The 22,536-nt window shown below is 42.0% G+C and overlaps 1 protein-coding gene across 1 annotated transcript in view; it reads right to left on the bottom strand.

Moving 5' to 3' along the window:
* The window catches only part of USH2A (Usher syndrome 2A (autosomal recessive, mild)), a 408,238-nt gene that overhangs the window by 211,788 nt on the left and 173,914 nt on the right, over positions 1–22,536 (bottom strand). The window contains 2 exon segments of the mRNA XM_005879907.2: positions 16,663–16,824; positions 19,325–19,438. Coding sequence (XP_005879969.1) covers positions 16,663–16,824; positions 19,325–19,438 — 276 coding nt within the window.

The raw sequence follows: 22,536 nt of genomic DNA, 5'->3' as shown, positions 1-22,536 counted from the left end.
ACAGAATTAAAAATAGAGATATTCACAGAAATACAGACATAGCTATGTCTTTTTGACTGAGATTTATAATGCTTCATGCTCATTCTGCCCTTTATTCATGCTTTTGATAACCACACCCAAGATTTCCAATCCTATGCAGAATTAAAATGTTCTTCCCATTGGATTTTTTAAAAATCCTTATGGGAAATCTGATACAATAGGAACTAAGGATTTCCTTTGGATTGGGAAAATTTGAAAACTATAAACTCAACAGTACAAAGAAAGCCAGTCTTTGATTAAATAGCTTTTTTGACTTCGGAGTCATTTTTATGCCTGCGCTGTCCACCCCGAAGTGGATTATTCTTCATGTATTTCCATAAGAAGATGAAGTGTCACTCGTGTCCTTTGAATAATGAGGCATGAAAAAAAGAAGGGGATGGAGCCTCACATGATACATGTTAGAGGGAGCTGCACAGGTGGCTGGACTGGGAAGTCCTTAGTGAAGTGGGAGGCGATGGTGAGGAAGAGAGAAAGGAAAACTTGGCGAGAAAAGAGGAGTTTCCAGGTTGGGGGAGGAGGGTAGCTAGGTGAAAAAGGGACAATTGACACGGGTGATTCTTTTTTACAGAGTTAATTTGAGAAAGTGAAAACGTGGTTCCAAGGGAAGCAGGACTAAGGCATTCTTTGGGGGTAAAGCCCTAAGCAAAACCATCAATTTCATGTTGAAAGCCAAGAGGAATATAACAGTAACTCTCTCCTCCCTGCCGAACTGCAACTGATTTGGTAATATGTCTCCACAGATGTGATCAGGCCCTTCAAGGGCAAGGTGATGGATCAATGGATTCAAACAATTGCAGGTATGTACACAAATCTGAGCACAGCCACTGGAGGGTGGGGGAACCCTGAAAACATATGGCCACTGTTCATCAAGCCCCTTAACAAAACCATCTTGTTTTCCATTTGCCTGATTGCATCGTTTGCATAAGATCAAACAGAGAAAGCTGTGGACAGGGAAGAACAGATCGCTCTGATATGCATCAGAAATGGATCCACAGGCATCATCCTGAGACCTGTTACACGGAAATGCACCCCAGCGCATGGAAACCTCACCGATTACTGTTGAGCAAACTATAATTTACAATACTGGCCTTGAATTATATGCTATTTTACGATTGATTTCATGCTGTTGTTCAGAGAATTTCATTGATCTCAATTTACAAAATGAACCAATAAGTAGGCAATGATTTTCTTTTAACTCCTGGTGTAAACTGAGAAATGTATATCTTCTTATTGGTGTCTCCTGTGGCAGTTCTTGCTTCTTTATGATCTAATGCACGTTATCAAGTCGTTTTTCTAACAACTTCCAAATAAAAAATAGAGCTTCTTCCTGATTTTGTCCCCTCTTCTCAGGAGTCATCACCTGGGTGTTAAAAATGTTGGAACAGCTAGGCCAGCGTGGTTCAGTGGTTGAGCGTCAACCTATGGGAACCAGGAGTTCATGGTTCAATTCCCGGTCAGGGCACAAGCCCGGGTTGCAGGCTGGATCCCCACTAGGGAGAGTGCAGGAGGCAGTCAATCAATAATTCTCTCTCATCATTGATGTTTCTCTCTCTCTTTCTACCTCTCCCTTCCTCTCTGAAATCAATAAAAAAATATATTCTTAAATGTTGGAACAATTTGGCCACTAGTGACCACAGCTCCTCTGTCATTAGGAATTCCATCTTGAGAATCACTTCTAGGTTAAGGTCCGATGAGAACACAGCCTGGGTGGTCAACCTAGTAGGTGGTGTGTTTTCTATAGACATCAGGAGAGCAATGGGCCCCATAAAAAGCACGTGGAAGGTCAAGTTGTTCATTCTGCCCCTGTGCAGCCCTCGTGTCACAGCTGCTTGCTCGGCCTTTTGGGTCCAGAAAACTCAGAGTCTGACCTTATAATTAATAAAAAACACAGGCTTTCTTTAGCCTGAACACCATTGTTCTTCTGCTCCTCATAAAAGCCTTAATGTGGACCAGGCTTTTCTCTAACCAAGTGAGCAATTACCCATCACCAACGTCCGGTTCCGTCCCTTCAAACTAACTGGCAGTTGGACTCACTTTGCCCTAGTAAGTGCTTATCTATAACCCTGCACCCAAACTATATTCTCAACTCAACACGTTTTTTGTTTTTGCTCACAATGTTTTCCGCCTCGCGATAGAGATCCAAATACACCCTTCTCATCAAAACCTTGTTCAAAGTGTGTATTATTCACAGAGCCTCTCCTGATTCTCCTTAATGCGGGCTTAGTTTGTGCTCTACGTAGCTGCCTTTAAAAAAAAACAAAAAAAACAAGTCTCTCTCGTGAGCATCCTTATGCCAATCACAAGTACCCACGGTGCTATTGGCACTCTGAAAACAAGAATTCTTGGTCTCATAGGTATCCCCTTACAACTTTACACTTTGGACACTCCTGATGGTTGAATAGTAAAAAAAATTATTGCAACAAGAAAACTAACTATAAGCAAATGACCTGGTGCCTCCATCAAAATAGTAACTGGTGGCACATGCTGGGGAGCCCAACCAGCTAGGAGTTGACAATCACTTGTTTGGAGGGGAAAGGGAACTACTACTGGCATTGTGCTAGTGATGAACTGTGCTCCCCCCTGTTCTCTCCCCTTCTTTGGCTGGTGAGTTCAAAGGCTTCCATGCAAAACTCCTTAGGCCGACAGCATTCTTAGCCAGTTGTCTTCCAGTCTGGATTCCTGAGTACCCCCAATACCCAATTTACAATAAATTATAGGATATTGAGCCCAAGATGGTTTTTTTTTATTGGTTGCTTTTATGATAATATAATCCTAGAGCAGTATCCCTCTTCTCTTTCTCTCTCCCTACTCCCCTCCCTCCTACCTACCTACACACACACTACTCACACTACTCCTCTGCCATATACCTTGCTTCTGGACAATGAGAGATAGAATTAGTAACTGGCTTTTGAATTTTATAAATGCTCACAGCTCACATTCAGAAATAGCTTTTATGCCATTTATTTATTCACTCCACAAATATATGTTGGGCATCTGCATGTATTTTCTATGCTGAGATATAGCAGATAATAAGGTGTGTACAAGATAATTTCAGCTATGTCTTTTGAAATACACTTTGCTCTGGGTTAGGTCTTCCAAACTTCGAGATGCTGTGGCTTATAGGGTATAGATATGTAGTATGTACCAATGATTCTAAGCCACTTTATTTTATACTGTTTACAATATAAAATGGCAAATGATTTGAGAATTTTTGTGCAAAATTACAAATTATAGTGTATCTCCTATGATGGGGTCTGCACTGCTACTTATAAAAAAGAACTAATTTCAGGAAGAGCTCAAGTTTCACTGATTAACAACAAATTACAATGAAGATATTAGTGCTAAACTACTTAGGGACACAAAATTGAAGATAATGTATATTAGCATTAATATTTTACTATTAGCTCCCCAAATGCTCAGATTTTAGGAATTCTAAACATGCTGAATTTGAGAAATGAATACTCAAAGGTGTGTGGAAGTTCAGTTGACACTAAAGGTCTGTAGCTTTGCAGAAAACATTCATTTGATTTATATTTTGAAGACCAAGTTTAACTTTATAGCAGTGATTCAGTGAGGGGGAAATCTCCTAATATTATCTAAATAGTATATTTTTGACACCCAGAGTTCTGAGCTAATAGAATTTATGGGCTGTATCCTCTTGGCTTTTGCATAGTAGAGCTACACAAGGGCCAGAAAGTGACTTTCTAATCTTCCCACAGGAGATAAATATTCAAATATTTGCAAATTCGGTAGTATTTCCCTAGGAGTTGCTGGACTTGTATATATTTCCACAATAGGGCAGAAAAATGTAGAGAGGCCAATACAAGAATAGCATCTTTGCAAAATAGCCTTTAAAAGTTGGGATGTAGGAAACAAACTTCCCTAAACACTACTGGAATTTTAAGTTTGTTTTTGTGCCCCCAAAACTCTTTTTTTTACCATTCTAGGTTTCAATGTAACTGTGAAGTACAGTAAACACAGGGATGAGGTTTTTAATAAACAAGCCTTTGTCTGAATCTTAAATCATTCTCTTACACTCATCCAAAATTTCCCACTTAAAGTAAAAACAACTATTTTATGTTTAAATAGGTACCAATATTTTGGTTGTCATTACATTGGATTTAATTACATCATGGCTGTAAATGTGAAAAATAATTGATCAATGTTTACCAACTTTAATAGCATGAAATGAGTCATATTTGTAGCCATGGGATGGCTCCTCTCACAGGTTTAGCACAAATTATGTGCTTATGAGCTTTGCAATAGTCTTAATACTTGTGCCACATAGAGAAATAGGAAGAAAATATGTACTCAATGGATGGCAAGCACTGGGGTCACATGTCACTTCTCTGTTACCAATCAACTATGCCTGGCTGTCAGTCTCAGACAAATTACTCTGTCTTGAACGTCCCTCTAAATACCAATTGCTATTCTGACACATCCTCCACATAATGTCTAGTTTTATAATAACTGGGGAAAAATGATGCCTTCAGTCCTTCATTGTGAAAACAACCTTTGTTGTTTTTTGTTCCCTATATGCATACACCCTTCCATGTCTTCAGGACAGAATACCCTCCAGTCACTCACAGTCTAGTGGAAAAAACAACCAGGCCAACCGATAATTTGGGTAGAGTATGCTCACTGATATGAGAGATGGGAACTCAGCGAGGGAAACGGAAGCCCACAGTGTCCCACAGCACCCGACGACTCCTCACTCAGACACTAATATATTGCCCCAGTTTCAGAACACACAAGACAGATCTATGAATAATGGGTGGGTGGGTAAGTTAATGAATGAAAGAACCACAAATCAGCATTTGTGAAAATATTTTGTTCTAATATTCCTGAGGCATTATTCTCCAAAAGAAAGAAACAAACAGGTAAATGTTTAATTTTTACTACTTCGGTACATAGCTATATGCAGTCACTGCAAAGAATACCTATTGTTACGCCTGAGAGTATCCCTCCAGAATTCATATGTGGAACCCCTAACCCCCAGTTCCTCCGAAAAGTGGCTGCATTTGGAGATAGGGTTTTTGAAGAGGTGGTTAAATTAAATTGAGGCCTTTAGTGTGGGTCCTAATCTAATTTTTCCTCCTAAGGACAAATTCCAGTGTCCTTACAAGAGGAGGAAAGCTGGCCACACAGACACCAGGGATACACACTCAGAGAGGGCAGACATGTGAGGACGTGGCCAGAAGCTGGCCATCTGCAAGCCAAGGAGAGAGGCCTCTGGAGGAACCAAACTCGCTGACACCTCGATCTGGGACCTCGAGTCCCCGAGACTGAGAGAGAATAAATTCCTGTTACTTAAGCCCCCCAGCCTGAAATTTTCTCATGGCAGCTCTAGCAAACTACCATTTCTATGAGTGGATTAAAAGGGTAGATTATTCTTTCATGTCCGTGGTGGACTGAAATAAGGAAGATAGGAGGTCATGCAGCAGGGAATCGTACAAACCTGTTTCCATGCATAGCTTTTCATGACTGACTCTGAAGACATGGCTCTTTTCTACCCTCAAGACCACATGCTGCAGACCGATAGCTTCCTACTGTATCTCCTCAATGCATGCGGGCACAGTGTCAGACGGTCCCCATTTAAAATCCGTAGGCTTGCTTGAAACTTACAAAATTAAAGCTCCCCTTGGAATGAGACACTTTAATTGATGTGTTGTCTTTAAGAATACATTGATGATGTGATGGAGACATACATGGCATGTTAATATTCTGACACCATTGAATATCACAATGTCAGGGAATCGCCCATCCTTCCTTCACTTTCAACTTATCTAGTTGAGAGTTGTGATTTGGGAGTCAGAAAATGATCAGAGCACCACAATTCTAGTCCTAGCTGTTATCATCGACCAACCTCATGAAAGCAGGCAAATCAAGTAAGTTTTCTGAGGCCCTATTTCCTTACCTATAAAATGGGGATAAACTTGTTTAACCATTTTGTACCATTGTGTAGCTTAAAGGCTCAGAGGAAAGAAAGAACACAGGCAGACAGTAGAGTTGGATGACTTCCAAGGATATACAGTGACAAACTGCACTCATAAAAATATCCAAGTAAGACTGAGGCTTTATGGGCAGTAAGAGTCTAATATTGGTAAATTTAACAAATGAACTAAATTGGGTTGGTATTCAGGCTCATAATAATTTCCTCACTGGCTATATTTTTCTTTCTACTTTCTTCTAGAACCTAGTTCCTGCCTCTTTGACCCCAAATTTGTACGAATGCTCCAAGATGGACCAACCAGCATCGTTCCCCAGTATTTTTCAATCTGGAGTTGGGCAATTTCCCAGCCGAAAGGACATGAATTCAGAGTGGCTGCTGACCATGTCCTCCCATCCACCGAGAAAGCCCACGTATTACAATAGAGAACGGATCCCTTTACAAACAAAACAAAAAAACCAACCAAACAAAAACCCAATAATGAAATCCTTGGAGTACCATCATGTGCAACTGAAACAGTCAGGACCAATGACAATGTTAACTTTGCAAAACCAAGAATGAATAGTAACCATTGCTTCTGAACCATTCCTACTTTTTCCAAGGATAAAATCAAATACATTATAAAAGGCGTTTACAATTTAAGATAGCTATTTAGTACGTAGGTGAAGGAAGAAAAAACAAACTCTTTCCAGTTTCATCACTGAGTCCGCCCTTTACTGAAAGAAGGAACTTGAGCCTTCCTGGGCCTTAATTATTCTTTTGTATCTACGACACGGAGATACTATTTTGAAAATAATTAATAAAAAAAGAATTTCACCATTTAGGGAACTCAAGGGTTTATATAGATGCACTAAAATCAATAAAAAATAATAAAAAAGTTAGCTACAAGGAAAGAATACTTTGAGTTTACTCTCCACCTTTTTTTCTTCTTATGTATTCAATGCAACTAAATTCATTGGATATCCCTGATGTCTATATACTGATACTTCACTGTATCATTTACAGTTGAGAGGTTTTAATCTCTCTTTGCCTTTAATTTTAGAGAGAGGACAGTCCAATTATGTGAGACGTCAGTTTGTTAATAGAGGTATTCTTCTATAGTTTGCTGAATTTTCTAAATCAGATAGAAAGACAAAGTGTGTCCAGATGTGGTTGCATAAAGAGGTCATTGGGCTTTACTCTGTAATCGAGGCCCCTCCAAAAGCACAGTTTTAGGCTTAGTCTCTGCAACAAGGTCAATGGAAATCTGCACCAAGGGCAAATACTTTAGCAGGCTGTGTTGTCAGGAAATATTTAAACACCATTTAAAAGGATATAAAATAAGGAGATTTTAGTTTACACTGACTGATGCACAGAAATGTAATACAATAGATCTGTTAACAAATCCACACTAATGTTCCTCTCTCCTCCTCCCCTTCCTGGGCCATCTGCATTGTTAAGTCCAATTAGCTTCCTGCATTTAAGTCCTAACCTACTTGTCCTTTCACCCAATGAATGGAGACAACAGCTGTATAGGTGCACCTGTGACTATTTCAGATTAATGTCATACTTTGATTATTTATTTTCAAATACACAGATCAGCTCATGCCACCTGAATTCTAAAAATCCTTCGGTGCTTCTCCTTTGCCTGAGAACAAAGTGCAAACACCTGAACACACCTGCAGCACCTCTGATAATGACTCCCATCTTGTCTCTCACTGCCCTGGACCACTGCCCCAGGGCCTTAGTCACACGGAACTGTGACTTCATTTTCATGAGATGCACAGCTCTGTGCCATTGACCATTCTACCCTGGTCCTTAGGCCTTATATTTTTTTTGTGTGTGTGTGTTTTTAAGTATTTTTTTATTGACTTCAGAGAGGGAGGGAGGGAGGGAGGGAAAGAAACATCAATGATGGGAAAGAATCGTTGATTGGCTGCCTCCTGTATGCCCCTTACTGGGGATCAAGCCCGAAACCTGGGCATGTGTCCTGACAGGGAATCGAACTGTGTCCTCCTGGTTCACAGGTCAGCACTCAGCCACTGAGCCACGCCAGCAGGCCTTCCTGTTTTTTAGTTCTGAACCTCTAAAGCAGGGGTCCTCAAACTACGGCCCTCGGGCCACATGCAAATACAAATATTGTATTTGTTCCCGTTTTGTTTTTTTATTTCAAAATAAGATATGTGCAGTGTGCATAGGAATTTGTTCAAAGTTTTTTTTTTAAACTATAGTCCAGCCCTCCAACGGTCTGAGGGACAGTGAACTGGCCCCTGTTTAAAAAGTCTGAGGACCCCTGCTCTAAAGCATGCAACAGTGCACTTCCTTGGTGACGCTTTCTCTTCCCAATTATCTCCTTTGTTCTTACACCTACTACATAAATGACCGCTGACTGGAAAACATAAATAGTTGTATCTATTTCTATGGAAGCAATGGAAGTGGAAATGAGCTCAGGAAAGCTGAAAACATCTCAATCACATATGTAATGCCACCCTCTGAAGACACTGGAAAACAGCAGCTCTGACAAAGGTTTAATATCTAGAGGCCTTATCTTCTCTAACAGTTTTTAGGTATTGGAGGGAAGGTTTAGAATGATACTGGTCACAGCACCAAGTACATATACTTACAGGTTGAACTGTTCCCCCCAAATTCATGTACTGAAATCCTAGCCCCCAGCACCTCCGAAGGTGACCTGGTTTGAAGACAGGATTTCACAGCCGTAATGAGTTAAGATGAGTCATTAGGGTGGGCTCTACTCCAGGGAAAAATGGGACACAAGCAGCGCACAAGGAGAAAGCCTGATGAAGAGGAAGGCAGACACTGATTGGGAAGATGTGTCCACAAGTCATGGAGCCCCAAAGAGGGCCCGCCAACCCCAGGAGCTCGGGGAGAGGCAGGGAACGGAAGCTCCCGCACAGCCCTCAGAGGGAGCCCACCTGCAGAGCATCGGTGACAGTGCATTTCTGCAGCGTGTGATCCCCTGTCGTGGCAGCCCGAGCAAACTAAGACAAGTAATTTACCAAAAAAAATACTGCTACCTATTGGATAATTCAATGAAAAATTCTACGAAGCTACAGGAACATCCTACCTCATTAAAACTGTTTACCACATTTAGCATATTAATTACCTCTGAATTATGCATTGGTATTTGTTGCCATTTACTTGAAAATATTAATTCGCTTATTCTCAGTCTTTCTTCAATTTAATTCAATTCATTGCAACTTAGTTCACTAAGAGCTTATTAGATGCCGATTGAGTCCTTATTCCTATGGCACATACTACGAAGATTATGAAATAATAATGGCATAACAACTGCACTCAATACACTGACATTCCCGTGTTGAATCAAGATTTATCCCCTTTAAACTAAGTTAATATTGAAAGACAACGCATTCAAGTGATATAGACATATGTAGAAAATGATATAAAAGATTCTATGAATCACAGGAAGACATGGGAATTGAAGTATAGCATCACATACATGCAATGTTTTTGGTGATGGTGGTAGACAGCACTGCACGTATGGAGAATACCGTACTTGCTCCTGACTAGAAGGAAATAAGGTGGGCAACTTCATTAAATATCAAGATACAAACTAGGGAAAACTATAAGCATTAATAGGTAAAAGCCACCAGATTCCTAGAATAGTCATTCTTTGTATCAATTTTATCACATATATTAACATTGGGGAAAATACCATAAAAATGCTATTTACTAATCCAACCTAGAGAGAGTTTAAAAGATTAAGACCTCCTCACAGGAAAGAAAGTGAGAGACTAGAATCCCATTGCTTGGAGACAACCACTGTTAACACTGGTGTGTGTCCATGTATGTACGTAAGCACAGTCATGTGTATGTATACATGTAACATATACACATTTGACAAAAATAGACTCATGCATTACATATTGCCTGTTAAAATATTTGTTTTTCACATTATTATTAAATATTCCTCCACAGCCTCATAAGCCATATGGCTGCACAATATTCAATTATTGGACATTTAGGAAGTTTTTTGCTGGTGCACACAGGCCAGTGTTGTGTTTCAATTCTAATTTCATAGATAAAGCCTTTCTATAATTATTTTTTGACTTAGATGTTGGACTTGAAGAAAGAGATGGATGTTTCATTTTACAAATGTTCCAATGACTTTCTGAAAGGTGGGGGAACTAAACTGATGTTCTCAGTTATCAGAGCAACTGTCCTGAAGTCTGCGGGCTCACACACAGGCACAAGGAACCCAAGATCCTTCCACTAACTCCCTCTCCCACCTACATCCCCCAAAGAGGCCAGGGACAGAAGAGGACTTACTGTTTGATTCCACTCATATTGATGACAAATGAGGCGGAAATTAATTTGTGCTGTTAATGGTCAGGAGAGTGGTCACCTGAGTCAGGAGATAAGACCTGGGAGATAAAATGAGGAGTTCCTGGGTTGCTGACACAGCTCTGTTTCTTGCTTTGGGTGATGGCTCCATATATATGGTCAGTTTGAGAGTCACCATGCTGCATATTTAAGATACTTTCACTTCTCAGAATGAATTTATATCTCAAGATGTTTTTAAAAAATAAATTAAAAATTAATGGCTGCTCTCAAAATTTTCAAAACAGCAGGCAGCCTCTGTTTGCAAAGCTCTCAAAAGAAGGACACATTCCATTAGCCTTTTCAGGCTTGAACTCCACTCCTTTCCGAACGGGATGTTCTTCGCTCTCTCCCTCTGAAAGCTTTACAGACACATGTCCCTTCCCACCACTGAAGAGAGTGATGCTCATTAATTAGGTGAACAGATCCCAGGTTAACACTTGGGTACATACATTAACATCTACATTACACATATTTCATTTCTTCACATACTGGTGCACTCGCATTGCAGAAGCATCTCCGAGTAAGAATGACACCTGGATATGTCGTCTACAGCTAAGCACAGCTGATATGTGCACACTCTATACTCATTGTTCTATTTCGCTTGACACTGTGTTACTAAGTGGACGTGGCTCCTGAGAATAATGCAGCCACTGCTCATCAACCCAAGAATCTGGGGTGTAGCTCAGCCTCGAGCAACCCTCCTGGAGTCTGGTCACTGACTTGGCAACTTGGCTTCTGCAGGCTCTCGCTGCTTTTCGTAGTTTAAGCTTCTCCCCTTGCATCCTCAATGTTCCTTAGACTTTGTATAATGTAACGCTCTATCTCTATGACACAAAAAGGGCACAAGTGTGACTTAGTTGGTGATAGAGAGGCACAGTGACTCATAGATGAGATCACTGCCTTACCTGAACACCCTCATATATTCCACCCTATGAATACCCGGCCTTACGCACTAAGAACACAAGTAATAGCCCATCAACAGTGTTCCCCTCAGTAACATCGCTCTACGTAAGAGGAGTGATTCGGATGCCCAGCAGCACTGTGGCATTCAGAAAGCCTGGATTAAGGGAAATATCAAGGTTAGAGTGAGGCTTTATTTTGTGCAGAAAAAGATCTCTTGGAAGCCGTCAGTATGAATGAATACGATTCAGTTCGAGTCTGTAGTGTTGATAAGGTTCCTCATAATACTGGGTTAGAAGTTCCTGACCTTTCAATGTTTTTGTTTTTTATTGTGCCATAAGCAATATAGATTCTTCTACAATAAATTTCTCACCATAAGACTTAAGTGTGTGGATGGTTCAAGCTGAACATCTCTATTTTGCTGTTTATGCGTGATTCTGTTTGACCTTGGCAAATAAGACAGAAGCAGGTTTAGCACTTTTGGTTGCTTAAAGATATAAATATTTATTGCCTATCTGACTTTCTCTCCTTTTCCTCTTTCCTTTCTCTCTCTCTCTCTCTCTCTCTCTCTCTCTCTCTCTCTCTCTCTCTCTCTCTCTCACACACACACACACACACACACACAAACCTTACATTGCTATTATCTTTGTCTTAATGCCTAAGTCTTACAGACAGAAGCCCAGGTCCTGAAGGTGCTCTCCGTGGTTCTGAAATCAGGCACTCATTCAACCCTTAACACTACTGTTGGTTAGGTGATGCCCTAGGAAATATATATGATGGTTTGGTGTCAGATTTGTGTGTGTGTGCGTGTGCGTGCGTGTTTTAATAGAAATCCTAATGACCTGCCTCCCTTTTGGGGTTCCAGTAGTCATAAGCAGTAATGTCTCAGGTTGGATTAACCAAAAATAATTCATGTAATAATAATAAAAAAGAACTGCCCGAAGGGCTCACTCCTCCCTCTTCACCAGTTCAGTTAGTGCAACTCATATAAACCTCCTTGTCAGGCACAGAGCATACGTCCATGATTATCCCTATCTTGCTATCCTTGCTTCTAAAAACTTTGTAGGCTTCTCTGAGACATCTCACAAACTTCTTAAAGATTGCCAGTTTCTGGTAGGGTGCTCATTTAAATGAGAATGATCTGGTTGGCTACCGTTTGGATAGTCATCATCAATCAGAATGCTATCTAGCCCGAACTCTGAAACAATCCCAGTATGTTGAATAGACAAAAGGTGGCTTTTTTTGGTACCTATTTATGAACATCCTGTATACACACATCTTAAGTGGCCCACAATAGCTCTGTTGGTGAGACCAATATAGGTCCTTCAATCTTTCCATAATGTTTTTAATCATAAGCTTTGAGGCAATTGTTTCTACCTCAAAATTCTTAAAAATCTTTTATGGGATAGAAACAAGAGATTAATGGAGATCTTGCAAAAAAAGATAAATGGCACCACCGGAATACTACAAAACTGGGGAAAAATTAATTGAACCTATACTTTTGATAAATATTTATTTTTTGCAGAAGAAAAATGCATACTAGTTTAAGCTGTCATTATACTAACCTACATCCTATTTTTCATATTATTAGTAATACATAATGCGGTAGTTTATATTCAAAAATAAAACTAGAATGTATATACCTCATGTATTTATCCAGAAATACGCCAAGGTTACTATGGTTACGAAAAATCCATTACCTTTGAATACAGAATGAAAAAAGTTTGACTTAAAGTGTGTGCTATTTATTATAGCAAACATCAACAGCCTTCGGGAGGTTCCCTAACTGGACTCATTTTTCAGTGTCATGAGTGACCCACCATACTACTAGCTTATGGCCTATGCAAGGCAAAAAATCTGAACTGTATGCATTTTTAAATATATTTTGTACTAACTCAAGGTGCAGCAATGCCTTTGACTTTTAATGCTTCCTATTTAAGAGGAAGAAGAAAAAAATTTTCAACCACCTAGATGCTAAGTGGCTTCTGAATTGAAGGGCATCTCAGTTACTCTACCTACACCCGCCATGGCTGTGAGAACCATTGGCTACGCAACACAGAAGAATTTTGGTTCTCTGCAGAAACTTTAAAGGAAGCTACGAGGAAATGAAGTAGGAGTAAGAAAAAAAATGCTGACACTTTGAACATTAAGGAGGGGAGCTTAAGCCAAGGTATCAAGGAAGTTTTGATAGCGCAGAAGGTAAAGAATGTTAAATGGTGCAGATGACTGTAACCAAGACTGTAACCAGTCTTTACTCATCAAGACTGTGATCAGATACATTAAGGCAAAATATGATTGACTAATAATTATGCAGTATTCCCTATAACTAGTAGCTAAATGTGCAAATGAAAATAAATTTTCACTTGTAACATTATCAAAAATGTAAGAATATAACATTCACTGCTGATGAATGATGCAAAATATTAAGAGTTTCTACCAGTACGGTAAGATGGTCATATGGTAGGATGATCTTCAATAGCATTTATAGCTTTTCATAATTAAAAACAGTATCATTTTTAGCTAGACTGTGGCTTCCACTCGGTCTTTTCTTGAATTGACATTTCACGCTGTCGAAGTCCATTTGAGAGGCCCCAAACTCTCACTATTGCTGACAGCCCCAGCCCTCATAACTACAAGTTCAACCCATGAACCAGTCATCGTGGAAAAGATCTGAGGTCACAAATATCCCGACACAAAGACAAGCAGCGAGTGTCAACAGCATCACGGGCACGGGTTATGATGCAATATGACATGTAGTTAAAGTGTCTGCAGAGGCTAAAGCCCACCCCAATGTCAGCCTTCTCCCAGCTGCCTCAGACGCAATCCCTTTCCCATGCTGCCTTCTCCGGGGCTCCTGGTGGAAGCTTGGAAGATACACATGACCTGTGTTCAGTACCTGTCACAGGTGTAACATCTTAGAGTTGAAAGGGATCTTTAGCACCATTTTATTTGGTGGTCATGTCACTGGAGAATTTCTGGGAAAGTAGGCGCTCAGCCTCTGCCAACAGTAGACAAAGCACTCACTGTCGGTACTGTTACAGACTCACTTGCATTCCCCCAAATTTACATGTTGGAGCCTTAAACTCCAATGTGACTAAATTTACAGTTAGGGATTTTATTATTATTATTATTTAATATTTTTATTGATTTCAGAGAGGGAGAGGGAGAGAAAGAAACATCAATGATGAGAGAGAATCGTGGATTGGGGCCCTCCTGCACGCCCCCTACTGGGGATCGAGCCCACAATCTGGCCATGTGCCCTGACTGGGTCTCAAATGGTGACATCCTGGTTCATAGGTTGACGCTCAACCACTGAGCCACACCAGCTGGGCTAAAGGCAGGGCTTTTAAAGAGATGATTAAGGTTAAGTGAGGCCATAAGGGTAGGGACTTAATCCAATAGGACAGTGTCCTTATAAGAAGACACAACGGGGCGGGGGGTGCCAGAGGAAAGACCATGTGAGGTCACAGCGAGAAGGCAGCTGTCTGCAAGCCAAGGAGAGAGGCCTCAAGAGAAACCAAAGCTGCCAACACCTGGATCTCACACTCCCTGCCTCCAGAACTGTGAGAAAAAAATTCTATTGTCTAAACAAGTTCCTGGTGTGTTTTCATTTCTTCTGAAGTAATTTCTGTGGTCTAAGGTTTTTAGTTAACACCTTCAGATGTTGTTAGGACACAGTTAATCTATTCTTTTAGTTTCTCATATAAACTCTGCTTTTAACTGGAAATAATTATTATTCATCTTACTAAGTGCTACGAAAATGCTAGATGTTGTATACATGGCTCTAGGTTTCTTAAAAGTCTTGAAAATTGTACATTTTCCATTTTACAGGCTCAGAACCTAAGCCTCAGCGAAGTTAAGTAACTTGCTCAAGACCCCATTTTCTCCTCATCATAGCCAGTGTAGTCTGAGTTGATATAAATGTCTACCACTCACAGACCCTGAGACCTTGAGGAAGTTACTTAATCTTGTTACGCCTCAGTTTCCTCATCTGTGAAATGTGGGCAATGATAATATCTACCTCACAGAAGAAGCATTACAGAACTCTATTCAACCACAATGAACACAACAGAAAAGCAACTGTTCTTGTCCTTTGAAAGTTCTCGGACTAGAGGGGACACAAGGATGAAAACCCTGGGAATGCATTTTCGGGAATGCCACAGCCCTGTCCACAAACACCTCCCGTCTGCATCTGTGTGCGTCCCCAGGAGGTCACAAGCACAAGAGACAGGAGGGACGAGGTCTGACCGATTCCCTCCCAGCCTCTGGTCAGGTCACTGATGTGAAGGAGTGAATGCATCCATGGTCCATGGTTAACCCTGCCTTTGACTCTAGTTTATGAAATCTCTCATGGGCCTCAGGTTTTTGTAAGTCAATATTTGATTAATAATGTCTCACTTGATAAATGCAATTCTATAAAATATAAACTCCATAATTAACACAAAAATATATCATTATACATTATATAGCATGTATTATAATTCACTATGTTATAGATTATGACATATATAACATTCACATTCATTGAGCAGTGGACATTGGTTTTCAGTTGTTGCGCATCCAATCTTTCATGCTCACTCCTATCTATGAGTTTTTGATCTGCCCTTTGAGGGAGGCCCTATTGTATGTGGTTTCCAATACCAGACAACATACATAATGTAAGCCTCTTGTGTCTCACGAGGTTTTCAACAATTCATTTTCCTTCAGTGTCCTTACATTTTAATCTGGGCATCGATATTAAGTTTTTTTCTCAAATTGTCTAAAATTCAGACACCACTGAACTGAGTCGAACTTCTGAGTCTTAAGGGTAGTCCACATTCATGTGGATTTCATCGTAGTTATCACATGTGACAGTGGAATCTGTTTGAAATGACATCACTGACTCAATCACACGGTTGGGGACCATGTGGGGCCCAGCTTTGGCCCTGTGATCAATGGAGACAGAGGAGTCGTATCTTAGCTCTGTGTGTTGATGTATCTCCAAGGGCCCCTCTGCGCCTGAGCAAAGGTATATCCATAGACGGACGGGTGAGGAGTGATGGGCTCTACCGTAAAGCACGCGCAGTAGGACAGCCTCAGGTGAAGGGGAGGGGGAGCAGCAGGAGCTCTTTCCCATGAGTTTAGCGTTGGCTTCACCAGAAATGTGATGTGACCATAAAAATTAGGGAATTTTAGTGGCCCAACAAAATCACCAACCCAATTTTTAAAACCACAGTCTCAGATTACTATTGATTATTGTTATCTGAAATACATGTAAATATACAAATCACCAACCCAATTTTTAAAACCACAGTCTCAGATACTATTGATTATTGTTATCTGAAATACACGTATATATACACACACTCTCTCTAGTCTGCAACTATATAAAATATATACATAGTATTCTAATACAGACTATCATAATCTACTGACACACATAGAGGTCTCACCTGTGGCTGTGTAGCTCTCTCCGATGCCTGAATAGATTCGCATCCCGTCCATATACAAAGAGTACTGAGTGATGACACCATTCGCTTTTTTGGGTGGATTCCAGGAGAGGAACAACGAATTGGGAAGGGATTTGGCTACTGGTGCCTGAACCTCTTGTGGGGCTGTGGGGAGAAAAAAAAATTTAGAGAGTCTAAGTTTACTTTTCTCATTCAAACCTTTCAGACCCAGACCAATACATCATGGAATAAACCCGAAATCCCACGCATGGACAGGGTCCTGATCTGTGGACAGCTTGTCCGTAACTGCTTGAGGAATATAACTAAATAACTATCCTGTACTGATGAGAATTTGCATCAATGATGGATGGGAAGATTTCTCACGGTTCACTGGACTGACGTGTTACTTCGTCAAAGGTATTATTGGCCCATAATCTCTACCTGGGGGCCGTGTGATTAAAGCAAATTAGATAGGTAAGTCCCTGCCCTCCAGGAGCTTTTGATCTAAGCTGGGCCATGCTGGTCCGAGTGGTTTGTGACAGATATGAGAAGTGTATGTGTAACCACAGAAACAGGCAGAAAGTGCAGAAGCAATTTAATTAGTTCGGTATGGAAACTACATTGTGTGCAAGTCTTTTTTTTTAAATGGGGTTTGTTGATTCTCTGTAATGGTCAGTGAACTAGAGTCACAGGAACTAAAAGCTTTTAAAATTTTATCCTACACATACCTATTGTTGGGTAAATTGGCAATAAAGTTATTTTTTTTTTATTTACTGACTTGAGAGAGAGAGAAGGCGGGCGGGAGAGGGAGAGAAGGAAAAAGAGAGATTTGTTCCACTTATCTACTCATTCATTGGTTGATTCTTGTATGTGCCCTGACAAGGGATAGAACCTGCAACCTTGGCGTATCGGGAACTCACTGTAAGCAACTGAGCTATCCGGCCAGGGTGGCAATACACTTAAAGAAAAACTGGAAATCAGGAATTCCTTAAATCCTAGAAGAGAAATAAATGATGAACTGGGTGAACAGAAATCTCACTGGGGTGCGGCTGTCAGGTAGACTTGAAGGGAACTAGAAGAACCTGGACAGAGGGCGTAGTGGATGTGGAGAAAGCAACAAGAGAGAGAGAGAGGACAATCTGTCCCACACGGAAGCGGTGGCCATATGTGAGAGGATGACCGTGTGCCCAGCAGAAGCGATGGCCCATTAAGAAGCATTGCTATTCTCAGTGGACCAGACAGAGAGAACATCGGGAAAATGCGGAAGATGGGTCCTGATGGCTAGTCCAGGTGAGGAGGGTCGGGTTAGGTCAGGTGTATAGCGCTGAGAATAAAGGGTGACAAGAAGGATTTCACACAAAGTCCTTTATTCTGTCACGGTGCCAGGGTATGGGCACCGTCCTTAGGTTGCATTCCTTTTGTGTAAGAGGCACCTGCTACACACTTGAAAAGAATGCCTAGGCCCTAGCCGGTTTGGCTCAATGAACAGAGCGCCTGCCCATGGACTGAAGAGTCCCAGGCAGGTTGAAATCCGGTCAAGGGCATGTACCTCAGTTGCAAGTTTGATCCCCGGCCCTGGGTCGGGGTGCATGCAGGAGGCAACCAATCAATGTGTCTCTGTCACATTGATGTTTCTCTCTCTTTGTCTCTCTCCCCACATTCCTTCCACTCTCTCTAAAAAAAACAACAACAATGGAAAAATATCCTTGAGTGAGGATTAACACCAACAAAAAAGAAGGCCTGGGAAGAAGAGAATGGAAAAATATCCTTGAGTGAGGATTAACACCAACAAGAGAAAAGAAGGCCTGGGAAGAAGAGTGAGAAAGGGGGTGGATGGATGCTGGAAAAGAGACAGACTGACTCTTGCCCCCTGAAGATCAAGCTTGGGAGGCTCCTAAGTAACGTGATAAGCAGACAGTAAAGGAACACGCGCTCCCCCTCACCCGGGAGAGAGGAAGAGGAACTAACAGGGCCTTCGGTGCTGAGAGCGGTTACTCCCTGAAGTGACGAGTTCTGATGTCTGAGCAAAGCTTTCCCTTCGGAGAGCTAAAATCTCTCCTTTCCCACTGCCTTCTTCACATGTGCTTTCTGAAACATTCATGTATGCCAACAGTGTGCAGGTTCTGAGCAAGCAGGAGCGAGACCCAAGTCGAAGGAACGGAGCAGTGATTAGGAATGTCTCCGCTGGCCTTAGGAGGTCCCATCTCGGGGAAACAATTGTTGCCTGTGCTGGTGTTGAGCAGTTAAGAGAGACCGTGGAAATCAACCCTTTGGTTCTCAATTTCATACGGAGCCATACAATCAATTCTTTTTAGTCAGACTGTCTCTAGATTTACTTCTGAGCCATAGTAAAATGAGGAAGCTTTCATTAATCTTTCAGATGCTTCATATTAATGACAAGGCTCTTGCATGAACAATGTAACAGCAATTAAAAAGCCCATTAATCTGCATTACAGCTATTAAAGATGCATGTCATTAAAGGGTATGGAGTTTGATTCATTTTCACACCACCCCCCAAAAATGGAGCAATTATGGCCTGGCAATGCACTTTGTCATCAAATTAGGTTGGGGTTTTCCAGCAAATGGCCTTGCAGCATTTAGCTCTTCTCCTATTTTATTATTCATGACTGAAATGTGGAAGTCAAGACCTTTGAAATTACTTTACCTTCTTGTGGAGTAGAGATGTTCAGTGCACGCGAGCTCTCAGTGCAGCCGGCCAGAGTGCAGGCAGCAAGGGTCACCGCATAGGTTCTGAAGGGGAGCAAGCCTGTCAGCACGCCTGCAAGAAAGGAGGAAAAGAGGTTCACATGTTTACTGTCAGCTGCTATAAGGAATATGATTGGTGTGTGTGTGTGTGGGGGGGGGTGTCTGTGAGAGAGAGAGAGAGAGAGAGAGAGAGAGAGAGAGAGGGGGAGACACAGACATCAAGAGATAAAAAGCAAAAACATATGCCTCTCTTCTTCATCTTCCTGCCCGTGTGCTCACTGCAGAATGGAATGACCAGTGAAGAAAACGTGAGACCAACGTATTGTTCAGAAAGCTCTAAATTGTATCTCATGTGGCCTGAGATACTTTCCCCGGAGAATGGGGGTGCCTCATAGAGTTCGGGCAAGCAGAGCCTAGAGTATCCAGTAGTTGAGAGGTGTATAGTATACTACCCCATTCCAGGAACCCGGACCTCCCGCGGAGGCAAAACTCTGTCATTTCCTTCAACCTAGCATTTTGCAATCATATTTCACTGGAATCCTTTGTATGCACCCCATCTCTTACCACACTTCAGGAAATGCTACTCCCAAGAGTGGCTTCACTGTCTCAATGGTAAGATACACGTATACAAACTATTAATTCATCTTGTAACTACCAAGCCTACGGAGGTTAGTTCCCTTTGCTCATGACTTGCTTTATGTGGCATATGGGGTCTGGACCGGGATGGATTAAAGTTGCCGCTTTAATAAAAGTTCTGCAATTGCCAAAGAAAGAGAACACGGGCATTCTCTCCAAGACTGAGGAAGGTAGCCCTTCTTGGATGTATGCCTAGAGATCGTTGAGCGATTGACCTGATGGCCTTGCTTTAAGCATCAGAATCAAGCTCACATTATATACTCTCCAGGAAGAAAAGGAGCACTACTGTGATAATATATCATCATCAAAAAGCATTGATCAATTTTTCTTCTACACACCCCTGGGAAGGGTGCCCTGGAATATTGGAATATAACTGATCTCTAGGAGGTTCCTATTATTATCCTTTTTTAATCCTCTCACCAGGACATTTTTTTCCACTGCTTTTTTGAGAGTGGAAGGGCGGGTGGGAGGAGGGGAGGGATGGAGAGAGAGAGAGAGAGAGAGAGAGAGAGAGAGAGAGAGAGAGAGAGAGAGAAGAGAGAGAGAGAGAAACATTGATATGAGAGAGACATATCGATTGGTTGCCTCCTGCACGTCCCTCAACAGGGGCTGGGGATCAAACTTGCAACCCAAGTGTGTGTCCTTGACTGGGAATTGAACCCGTGACCCTTCAGTCTGAGGTCCGAGGCTCTATCCACTAACCCAAACCAGCCAGGGTTCTAGGAGGTTTCTAATCTAAGAAAATATTAGCGCTAGAATGACCCTAAGAATAACAGTAACACAAAGATAAATAACAGTAATATATAGATTAATACATGAGACCGAATGCCTGCATATACTCAAGGGAAGAAGGCATTTATAAGATCTGACTTCCCAATCCCAGGTGATAGGTGATCTACACTTCAGAGAAAAAAGAGACAATCATTGAAAAGTATATTTCAGTAGATATTTAAAAATAATGAAAAATATATAGCGTGACATACTTATAAAGGAATCCTAGACAGAAAAACGCGCATCGTTCTGTGTGCACAGAAAACCCAGTAAGAGAACGTGGCGAAGTCTCCCTTTATGACCCTTGGGGCGTTCACAACAAAGAAGAATGCTCTGACGGTGAGAACTTCCAAGACTGGCTGGGACTTAAACCTCTTTCTTTGGGACACATCACAGAGCAGACTCTTCCCTTTGAACCTGAGACCATCGCTACCCCCAGGCAGGCCGGATGAACCTTCCGATGCCCTGTCAGTCACAGAACTCTGCGACATGAGAAAATGGTCCCCACGATGTCAGGAAAACCGCCAGCCCCTTTTGATAATGGAAGAGGGCGAGTTGGAAAAACCCTTCAGTAAGCAAGAAGTCGGCATTATTGATGTCTTAAAAGTGTTAGCATCCCATGGAACACAGCCATGTTGGTGTCCCAATGAAATCACTGGCACCAACGGCCCCAGAACGCGCAGGGCGAAGCGATAATGCACTCTGCGTTAATGCTCAGCATTGAGAAGCCCGCCCTGCCACCAAGGGAGCGGGAAGGAAACTTAAGTCTATCCCTTCTGACATGCAGGCCGGTGGGTGCAGAAAGCCCAGCTGAGAGAGGGGGCAGGCACTGGACTGAGGGGAGGAAGTCTGAGAGCCCAGGTCAGTGTGCCACACCCGTGTTCTGAGGACTTCCTCCCCTTAGAGGGGAAGGGCCCTACCGGAGAACTTTGTCCCATTAAAGCCCTTCTCAATGACTCGGGGGAGCTCCCCGAACGCAAAGATATGTACCTTTACGTCTTTATTTGCCCTATTACCCAGCAGCTATCATGGTCATTTACCAAAAGTGGACACTCGATGTTTGACCAAAAAAATGAAGACTTCTCACCTTCCTTCTCACTAGAAGAGGAAGCCTCCCCTCTCCCCCCCTTCTCCAGGGACCCAGCAAAGGACGAGACACTGTTTCTGTTGACCTAGAAGATTATTATTTCCAGCCGAATGCCGTGGCTCAGTGGTTGAGCACTGACCTATGAACCAGGAGGTCAGGGTTGGATTCCCAGGTCAGGGCACATGCCCAGGTTGTGGGCTCGATCCCCTGTGTGGGGCGTGCAGGAGGCAGGCAACCAATGATGCTCTCTCATCATTGATGTTTCTCTCTTTCTCTCCCTCTCCCTTCCTCTCTGAAATCAATAAACATATTTTTAAAAAGATTATTTCCAGGGTTTCCTTTCCTTTGCTCTCACCTCAACTTTCAAAGGAGCTGAAGAGAGATTATTAATAACTGGAGGCAGCTGGATGGCCTGGGAAAGTGGCCGAGGAGCCGACAGGAGCCATGGGGGCTTTGGTGCCTCTGTGTGTGTGTTTGGGTGGGGGCAGGAAGACCACCCAGGAGCCAGCCTGGACGTGGAGACGTGATCATGAACTCTTCCGACTCAACGAAGTTTAAATGCTCTGGAGACGCGACATGAGACACACTGCAAAATGGCACCTTTTTAAAAAAAGCCAAAGGCACTGGGACAAGAAGCAGGGTCTCTGTTTCTATTTACATCCTTCAGAGCAGGCCCC

This window comes from Myotis brandtii, unplaced genomic scaffold (genome assembly GCF_000412655.1).
Source record: "Myotis brandtii unplaced genomic scaffold, ASM41265v1 scaffold612, whole genome shotgun sequence".
Classification (NCBI taxonomy): Eukaryota; Metazoa; Chordata; class Mammalia; order Chiroptera; family Vespertilionidae; genus Myotis; species Myotis brandtii.
The sequence above is the reverse complement of the archived record's forward strand: the minus strand, read 5'-3'. Positions and strand labels throughout refer to the sequence as shown.